The sequence below is a fragment of the Rhinoderma darwinii genome, chromosome 1 (assembly GCF_050947455.1).
Source record: "Rhinoderma darwinii isolate aRhiDar2 chromosome 1, aRhiDar2.hap1, whole genome shotgun sequence".
Lineage (NCBI taxonomy): Eukaryota > Metazoa > Chordata > Amphibia > Anura > Rhinodermatidae > Rhinoderma > Rhinoderma darwinii.
The window spans coordinates 603,183,616-603,193,362 of record NC_134687.1 but is presented as its reverse complement, the minus strand read 5'-3'; the positions used below and the strand labels follow the sequence as shown (position 1 = coordinate 603,193,362).

The 9,747-nt window shown below is 43.6% G+C and overlaps 1 protein-coding gene across 2 annotated transcripts; it reads left to right on the top strand.

Moving 5' to 3' along the window:
• The first annotated feature begins 763 nt into the window (after nt 1-763).
• On the top strand, nt 764-8,213 carry HAUS1 (HAUS augmin like complex subunit 1). Of its 2 annotated transcripts, none has more exons than XM_075854954.1 (9): nt 764-866; nt 1,867-2,041; nt 2,686-2,821; nt 3,369-3,503; nt 3,694-3,817; nt 4,448-4,513; nt 4,618-4,689; nt 6,488-6,535; nt 7,621-8,213. In XM_075854954.1, the coding sequence occupies exons 1-9, from the start codon at nt 846-848 to the stop codon at nt 7,699-7,701; spliced, it is 858 nt and encodes a 285-aa protein (XP_075711069.1). In that variant the 5' UTR covers nt 764-845; the 3' UTR covers nt 7,702-8,213. The 2 variants fall into 2 exon arrangements, with proteins under 2 accessions (XP_075711069.1, XP_075711068.1); XM_075854953.1 differs by having other exon boundaries at nt 784-884.
• Nucleotides 8,214-9,747: the final 1,534 nt, after the last annotated feature.

Genomic DNA, 9,747 nt, shown 5'->3' with positions numbered 1-9,747 from the left:
GAAGCTGGTCATACACTTCGGCCGATCAGTCGTACATTGGATCATTCATACAAATGATCCGACCATCAACTGTAAGGGCAGATCAGGAAAATGGTTAAAAAAAAATTACAAAATAAACAAAATGCATTTGCGCAAGGTGGCAAATGATGCCCATAATTGAGCGATCATGCCAGACACGCATAGTATCAGCGGACGGCCGACTGGAAAAATCCAGCATGACCGCTGTTTCGGCTATCACATATAATAGTTTACGTAAACTTTAAAAAGACGATTCGGCGGAATCAACCATTACAGCCGGCCGCTGGGCAGGAAATACTCAGGGTGGACGTGGCCAAAAACCGCTTTTACGGGCTGGTTGTTATTTGAACAATTGGATCTGGCGAACCGGCTGAACAAGTCAAATAGTTAACAATGTTAGGGGTCTGCACTGATGGAGTTAATGTGTATGTAGGTGTAATGCCAATGGTCCGGAATTTCTGATAATCCGGCACCTCTGCGGTCCAGAAGATGGTAGATAATTTAACTATAGCTTTAATAATACATAACCATAAAATAAGTACAAAACCCCATAATATATAGATGAACACGTATAATAACATGGCTGCTTGTAAACAGACATAACGTGGGAGAAGGCCGTAATAATCTCACTAGGCGACACATTAAAAGGAGACGGACATGCGCAACAGGGATCCGACGCCGTCATAGTACTCTTCCTCAACCAAGATGGCCCCCGCTCCGGACGCCACGCTGCGTGTAGTGGAAACTTTCAACGCTCATTGGCTGTCGGAATGTCATGTTAAAATTCCTGTGACGCAGTGGCGGGAATTTGAGGTGCTGGATTAGAGATGGACGAGAAAAGTACGAAGGTGAACAACGGGGGAGAGGTCCGGAGCGATCACGTCACAGTCGTTGTAGCATAATTATAATATTGTAGGACTACAGGTCCCAGCAAGTCCTGACATCCTGTATATTGTCATCAGAGCCTTATAGGACTGCTGTATTACATAGGGAGGGGGAATGTATTGGGTGTAACTGCCATGACTTGAGCCTCATTGCCCTATAACAAATCTGCAATGATGTGACTGCTACGAAGTTTGTTTCAGTTCCTCAAGATCTCTCCTTGCTGTCAGTGAATGGGAACATATTTGTTTACATTCAAAGGCAGGAAGCTTGTGAAACCCTTAGGCCCTGGTCACTTGGAGGAATCTTAACAAAAAGCATCCCGTTTTTAAGACGGGGACACATTTTCAGGGGATGGAATTGCATGCCACCATGCTGAAAAAAGTGGCCTGTCACTTCTTGTTGTGGTCTCTGCGGTGTATTCACCACGACCGGCCGCGTCAAGTAGCCGTACGAGGATTATCCAATTTGAATGGGGATAATCCGTGTGTAAAAACTACAAAATCGTGACCGAAATCTGGTTTCTTGGTCAATTCAATATTGGATTTTTCCTCACACATAATACTTCTCACAGCTGACTATTTGCTACAATTGTATCCAGTCTAGACCATCCTCTATGAGCTAAACAGCTTAGATTCCAGACTTCTACATGTTACCTGCGCTGATACGCTGTAGCAAACTATCAGAACAGGAGTTCTATGTTGCTGATGTGTTTTAGTCAGAGGGTTGTCTTGGCTAGATACAATTGTAACAAATCCTTATATGTGGAAATATTAGGTCTGTCCAGGTTCTAGATGTAAACAACAATGTTCCCATTCACTGATCCCAAGCAGAGATCTTGAAAACTGTGAAGCATTGAAACGTATAGTCTATTAGAAAGTTCAGTAACCCTTTATTATACAAGGATTAAGCTTTAGTTACATAAATTAAGAATAAAAACGCTTTTTTTTTTTTTAATCCGGGCAGATTATTCTGTGGCTGAAGAAAATATTTGGCGATAAACTGCTGCCACCCTATGAGGTGAACACCCGCACTGTGGATCTGCTATATCAGCTGGCAGAGTGGAATGAAGCTCGTGATAAAGATTTAACACTCGTCTTAGAGGACCAGAAACTGAAGACGGCTGAGATCAAAGCTGAAGGTAACTACCATATTTACGGGACTCGCTTGATATTCATTGCGTTTATTAAAGGGCTAGTCCCATTACCACAACCCCCTGTCCATATCCCCTGTAGATGTCATAGAAGGGATCTGAGTGGGCAGAGGGAGTGGAGTAATGCTCCAGAATCAGGCCAGACCTTGTCTGCAATCTTAGAGACACAAAGGTCTGCATAGGAGCTGTATACCCAAGATGGTACCGTTTTGTTAATCAAGCCAAAATTGCTTCATTTCTTAAGATGTATTCAAGCAAAAAAAGTGGTTGCAGTAGTGCACATAATGAGTATGCTTGTCGTTGGCATCCGGCAGTCGCCGCATCACGGCGAGGATACTCGTGCAGATCACTTAGGTACTGCCACTGTGCCCTCACGATCAGGAGCGGGGCAATCATTATAACACAGCTGCAGCCCTGCTTTAATGACGGCGATCAGAGAAACCTCTGATCTCTGCCGATTAATCCCTTGTATGCAGCGATCAGTACGGATTGCTGAATGGAAGGGCAGAGACAGAGCAGTAATCTAATGTTACTCCATTCTACTTGTAAGTCGGATACAGGACTGGAGCATCCGTTCTATGTGACCTCCTGTTTTCTTCCGAATAACCTTGGCACCGCATGTCTTTCTACAGCTGGATACCTGCAGGAGCTGCTTACAGATAGTCTGGGACCCTCCTATACAAACCTGTCCCGTATGGGCAACACTTACCTGAATCAGCTAGTTGACAGCTGCCTTGCACTAGAGATAAAGGATTCAGCACTGGCCAGGTACATGTAGCTGTGGTTGATATATAGAAATCCCCTACATCCAGTTGAGTCATTGTTGTAAATACATGACTTATTCTGTACTGATCCTGAGTTACATCATGTATGATACTTCAGAGCAGCACTCACTATTCTGCTGGTGCAGTCCCTGTGTACATTTGCATTACATATCCTGAGTTACAGCCAGCCTGTATTATACTCCAGAGCTTAATTCACAATTCTGCTGACTGACTAGCTCAAATGTCCCCCACATTCGCTGCTTGTTCAGTCTGTACAGAGCTTGCCCTGGTAACTAGCATTCTGTCAAGTGTAGTCTTTACACCAGGCACAGTCTGATGTAGGAAAACAGAACTGTCCACTACATTATAGGACCTAGTTAAGCTGTAATGGGATTATCTGATGACAGACGGTTTCCAATAACAGCCAGCAGAATTGTGAATGCAGCTCTGGAGTATAATAGAGGCTGTAACTCCGGATCGGTACAAGATGACTAAATATCTATCATTCTAGACTCCTGTAATTGTTGCTGACTGCAGTCATGTCCCCCCAGTTATATTCCTGCTGTCAATGAGCTGAGTGCTGAGCTGGTGACGATTGAGGGAAGTAATCAAGAGTTTGATTCGGAGCTGACAAGTTTGAGAAAGAAATTAACAAATGCTTTGGTGCTGGAGAAGACCCTGGAACAGTAAGTAGGGAGCGATCCCGGCCATGTGGTCCTTATACTGTGTTATTCTGAAGGGAGTCCTGGCGCCATACCTTCTAATTGTACAGCGCCAACCTATTCTGCAGCGCTGTACACAGAATACAATCGAATAAATGTATGTGGGAATTCAACATATTGGAGTTAGTTTTTTGTTTTTTTATTTAATTTTAAGGGATCTCCGAAAAGCAGAGGAGCAGTGTAGTGTGGAGAAGGCCAAAGTAGAAGTCCGAGCACAAAACCTGAAGAAGCTGAAAGATAAATCCGAGGAATATAAATACAAGATCCAGACCGCTAAGGTTAGTGTGACCCTCCCCTGATTATTAGAAGTCCGGACCTGTATGAGACTCCCCATAAGCCACATGCAGTTTTTCGTGTAAGGAACACTAGGCGAAACTGATTCAGGGACGGAGCACAACGCAGAGATTCTCTTTGGTGTTCTTTGAATCCCGGTGTCGGGCACCCCTCCCTCAATAGGCCCTGCATAAGGCATATCGCATAAACTGTATCTGTTTTTTCCAGGAGTGTTACTTTAAAAATAAAAATAAAAAAAAATCCCCAAGTAGACTTGTATGAAAATATAATAACACAAAAGCGTTCATAAATTCTTGCCATTAAGATTCGGCTTTGGTCCTGCACCACCAATTTGCCTTGCATCCCCTGTGCGGTCTAGGCCTCCACGCCATCGTGCCCTCACACAGCAACCTTTGGAAGTTTCTGCCTTGCCGTAATACTTCAGTATTGAGGCCTAGACTATATGCAGGTGCGTCGGAGAGTGGCTAGCGGCAGGGCCAGAGCAGAATTTATTATTTATTTATTTTTTTCCTTTTACTGGGTGACAAATCTTGGACAAAGCATTTTTAAAGTGGTGTTTTTTTTGGGTTTTTGGTTTTTTAACCTATGTAGTAATACTCCAATTTCTTCTGTAGGAACAGCTGTCCTCAGCGGGGATGGAGGACTCATTAACTCATCGGTCTCTGGTGTGTCTGTCTGAGGTCAGTGTGTGAAATGTGATTTTTAGATCTATAGGTGACATTACAAGAGTAGTCATTAAAGGTCCTGTCATTTACTGATTGAATCTTGGTTCTGATCCCGGCAGACCCTGACAGAACTGAAAGAGCAATCCACAGCTACAAATGAGAAGCTTAAATCTTACCTGGACTTGGCACCTGTGAGTAATGTCCTTTTTTTCTGAGTTTTACATTGATTAAAACAGATGGGGGGGAGGGGTTTGTAGGGTTCGGTGTGGAAGAATTTAAAGAGACTCTGTCACCACATTATAAGTGCCCTGTCTCCTATATAAGAAGATCGGTGCTGTAATGTAGGTGACAGTAATGCTTTTTATTTAGAAAAACGATCTATTTTAAACCACTTTATGAGCGATTTTTAGCTTTATGCTAATGAGTTTCTTAATGCCCAAGTGGGCGTGTTTTTACTTTAGACCAAGTGGGCGTTGTACAGAGGAGTGTATGACGCTGACCAATCAGTGACCAATCAGCGTCATGCACTTCTCTCCATTCATTTACACTGCACTAGCGCTATAGTTATATCACTGTGTGCAGCCACATACACACACTATAATGTTACTGCAGTGTCCTGATAATGAATATACATTACCTCCAGCCGGGACGTGATGTGTATTCAGAATCCTGACACTTCTGAATCTTTTCTGTGAGATTCCAGCAAGGCAAGCGTAATCTCGTTTGAAATGACCGTTTACATCGTAATCGCTGTACAACGCCCACTTGGTCTAAAGTAAAAACACACCCACTTGGGCATTAAGAAACTCATTAGCATAAAGCTAAAAATCGCTCATAAAGTGGTTTCAAATAGATTGTTTTTCTAAATAAAAAGCATTACTGTCACCTACATTACAGCGCCGATCTCCTTATATAGGAGACAGGGCACTTATAATGTGGTGACAGAGCCTCTTTAACTGATCTCCTTGGTGCACTGAACACCTTCGAGATGAACTGTAAGGCCCTGTTCAGTTTTTTGCAGGTGGAAAACCTGCCTCAAAATTCCTTCAGGAATTTTTTGGCAGATTTTGAGCTGCCTGCACTATTTCTCGCGTTTTTTTTGCTGTGCTTTTCGTGGCGTTTTTTAGCTGCGGAGAAAAAAACTATGCGACAGAAGCTTTCTCTGCCTCCCATTGATGTCAAAGATGGAAACGCCTGAGGAAAGGGCATGATGCTTTTTCCCGTGAGCATTTTTTCCTGCTCGCGGAGAAAAAACACCTCCGCTTGCCATTGAAATCAATGGGAGGCATTTTCAAAAGTTTATTAGCGTTGTTTTCCCGTCAAAAACAGCGCAAAAAAACTCTGATCAGGACCTAAGGGTACAGTCACAAGCGGCATAAACTTTGTGCGACTTTTATCAGACTAGGATTGCTTCTGCAGAAGGTGCATGGGTTTCTGCACGTTACATTCGTATGAAGGAAATTTTTGCAGCAAAATCTGCCGCGTGTGACTGCATGCTTATACCAACTGTGATCTAGTCCTTCTCATCCAACAAGACTGTCATACCTCACTAATGACCTAGTGGGTGAATGGATGCAAATGCCTATACCCTGTTACAAATTGCTGTGCCAGGGAGTTTTCTTCCTTGTGGATGAGAAGTATTTGACATGGTCGGAAGTCATCCGTGACTTTCCTTTAAATGGGTTTTCCAGGACTTTTATATTGATGGCCTATCCCTAGGATAGGTCCTCAATATAAAATCGGTGGGGTCGACTCCTGGTACCCTGGTCAATCGGCTGACTGAAGGAGCCCACAGCGCTCATCTTGAATGGGACCAGAACTGCAATCCCAGGCACAGCCGCTACGGAAACGTATGGCACTGTGCCTGTCAGCTAACCGGCTGGAGTGCCGAGAGTCAGACCCCCCCCAGTAGTCCCAGCTACACGTAGTCATTGTACTGATTTACAGCAGCTCTCACCATTGTCCTCTCGCCTGACTTCTGTATTTCAGAATCCATCCCTGGTGAAGGTGAAGATCGAAGAAGCAAAGAGGGAGCTTGTAAGTAACAGGATAGGGTGGACTACATTTAAAGTGTCTCAGCCCCTTGCGATAGCAGACAGAGTTGAAAACCAAAGTGATAATCTCAGAGTCACGGTTGCTGGAAATTATACAGTAAAATTCCTTAAAGGGGTTATCTCGTTTAGAAAAAAAACTTTTATACCCCCTAATAGTGTTAAGGATACTTATTTTTGGCCAGAATAGAGTGGTTAAAAAGAGCGTCTCTTACTATGAAGGACCTGTCCTGTATTACACCAACAACCCATTAATATGAATGGACACTGTAATGTCTACAATTCTCCCCTGTGGTGGCGCTGTAGGAAAACCTTACACTGCCAGCTTTCCCCACCGATTACAGCTGATCGCTGGAGGTCCCAGCAAGGGGGAAATGTTGTGGCCCAGTGACCATTCTAACAAGTGTAGGGATTGACCAAAGTGGAGAACCCCTTTAAGTCTGGGTTCACATAGAATTTATTTTTTTATAGCAATCACATTTTTAATAGGTGATGTGGCTCAGGTTACAGTGGTCATGCAACTCCACAGGATAAGTGATAAATGTTAGGGTGTATTTAGGTGTTACGGTTGAGGTGCGGTTAGAACCGCATCAAAAGAAAAAACAACCGAGAACCGCATTCATTTTTACCGCAATTTGATGCGGTTTTCAATACAGTTGCAGTAATGATGCAACCACAGCATCTGAAAACACGGAGATTGGTGGGGATCTAACCACCCACATCCCCTGTTACCACTTATTAATATGGCTGTGACTGACCATGTGTGCTGTTCCATACAACACCATAGGAGATATGGAAGCCATACTGTGTGCCCACTTGTGCCTGGCAGTCATCTGAAAAAGGACATGAATAGAGCATTGTGAGGAGGAACCGGTCTGTCATTCAGCCGCTCTCCGCTTATTCTGGTGATGCCAATCACATCCCTGTCCCCCCGACCTGACCTAAAAGTGAAATTTCGCCAAACCCCAGAATTGTGTTATCAGTAGTTCCTAAATTCCCAAAATTTTATTTTTATTTTTTTATATTTGCAGCTAAAATACCAGTAACGTGTGATGTGTTTATTTACTGTAGAAAGTGACGGAGGCCGAGCTGAACGCGAAGGTGGACATGATGGAGTTTGAGTTACCAGAGCAGAAGAGACGCATTACATAAACCCTCAAATACCTGACCGTAGAACTCCACACATGAATGCCCAGCCCTTGCTGCAGCCTCGACCTGGCCTATGGGTTTTATGATTTCACGTTAAAGTGCGACTCTTCCTCCCAAGCCCATTGCAGCCATCACTAATTTTATGGCAGTCTGAGGCCCATTTGCCAAATCAACCGCAATCTTCAGAGCGTATATCAAATTCCTACTGGGTCAACTGAAATGTCAAGTGTCGGCCAATGTTGGATTTCTAATATAAAACTGTGGACCCCCCCCCCCCCAAAAAATGCAGTGCCAATTATTCTCATAACTGATTATGCCATTGGCCTATGGGAAAAGCACCATTCCCAGAGTTTGCTGCGTTTGAGGCAATTGTGTATTCTATGTCGTTTGTTCCCCCAAACAAAAATGCAGTTGTATGTAGTGCATTTGATATTTTACTGTATGGCCGCACAAAAAAAGTGTGAATCTAGCCTAAAAGGCTTTCCAGTTATGTAAATAAAGCTTAAACTATAATAGTTCTGCAACCTGCTCAAATGCTTTTTCAATTACAGATTTCAAGATTTCTGCTTGCTGTCAATGAGGGACAACATTTAGGCCCTGTTCACACGGCAGATTTTGTGTGGTGGGCCCCGCCACAGACTATTCCTGCCAGTGGCAGCACGATTTCTCCCTCCCTTTTACTTTAATGGGAGGCTCAGACTGAGTCAAACCAAAGATCGAGCAGGATGCTTTTTCCCGCTAGCTGACAAAAAAAAAAACCAGCTAGTGGGAAAATGAGGTGTCCAACTTCTATTGAAATGAATGAGAGGTGGAAATTTGTGGCAGAATCCACCACAAATTTCCTCAGTGGGAACATACCCGTCGGATAAGCTGCATACAAGTACACCGCGTATCCGCCCTGGGACCCGAAGGAAATTCCGGCCAAAAAACAGAACCAAATTGTGGTGCAGAGTTTTGGCTTTGAACTGCGGAAAGCCGCGCTGGTACCGGAAAAAGATGTATGCCCAAGGCATTCTCATAGCCATGTGCTCCTCTGTTCAGTCCAACCCGGCTTCCTTCAATGACGCTGCAGCAGTCACATGGGATGAAACGTCATAGGCGGCCGGGCTGGACGGAGCACATTGCTATGACCACGTCTGGGGGGGTTAAGTAATAACTCCACTTAAAAAAAAAAAAAGTGATTTATATCTACCTTTTTTTTTTATCGCACTTGCGATTTTTGCAGCAAAAATCGCACCATGTTTTGGGATTTACCTCCCCATTGAATTCAATGGGAAAAACCCTCAACAGAAGAGCCACATTTCTGCATGAATTGACCTACTGCAGATTTAAAAACGGCACCGCAGGTCAGTTTATGAACCTTTGTGCGGCAAAGTTTTTTTTTTTTTTTTTTTTTTCTTTTTTAATGCAGCGTGTGGATGAGATAGATTTGTTCAAATCTCATCCGCTTTGCTGCTACTGGAATACGCTGCAGATTTTCCGCACAGAATTTTTGGAGAAATTCTGCAGTGTTTACGCTACGTGGGAACCCGGCTTTGAGTTTACATCGAGAGGCAGAAAAACGGTCCTGACCTAATACTTTTCACGGCTGAGGGTTTCACACTTGTAGACTGTTCTCTGAACTCGACACATCAGCAGCACAAAGCTCTCCTGGTTTTGATGTTTTACCTGCACTGATACATTGTAGCAAACTATCAGAACCGGAGATTTAAAACAATTTTTCCTGCTGCTCTGTTTAGTTCAGAACTGAATACAATTGCAACAAACCCTCAGCAGTGAGAACTATTAGGCCGGGATGGGTTTTCTGCCTTTGCTTGCTTTCAGTGAATGGTAACATTCTTGTTTACAGCCAGAGATCTCAAATGGTGAGGATTTGAAACAAAGTTTATTAGAAAATGCACTTGCATAAGTTTTTTTTTTTTCTTTTCCCCTTTAAATAAATGTCCAATAGATGCGGGTTCTGAGACCCATACCTCTCTAGAATGGGGCACTGGCCCGTTTGCTGTGGTGGTCAGGAGTTCTGGAAATGGCTGGACTGTATTCTGTAAC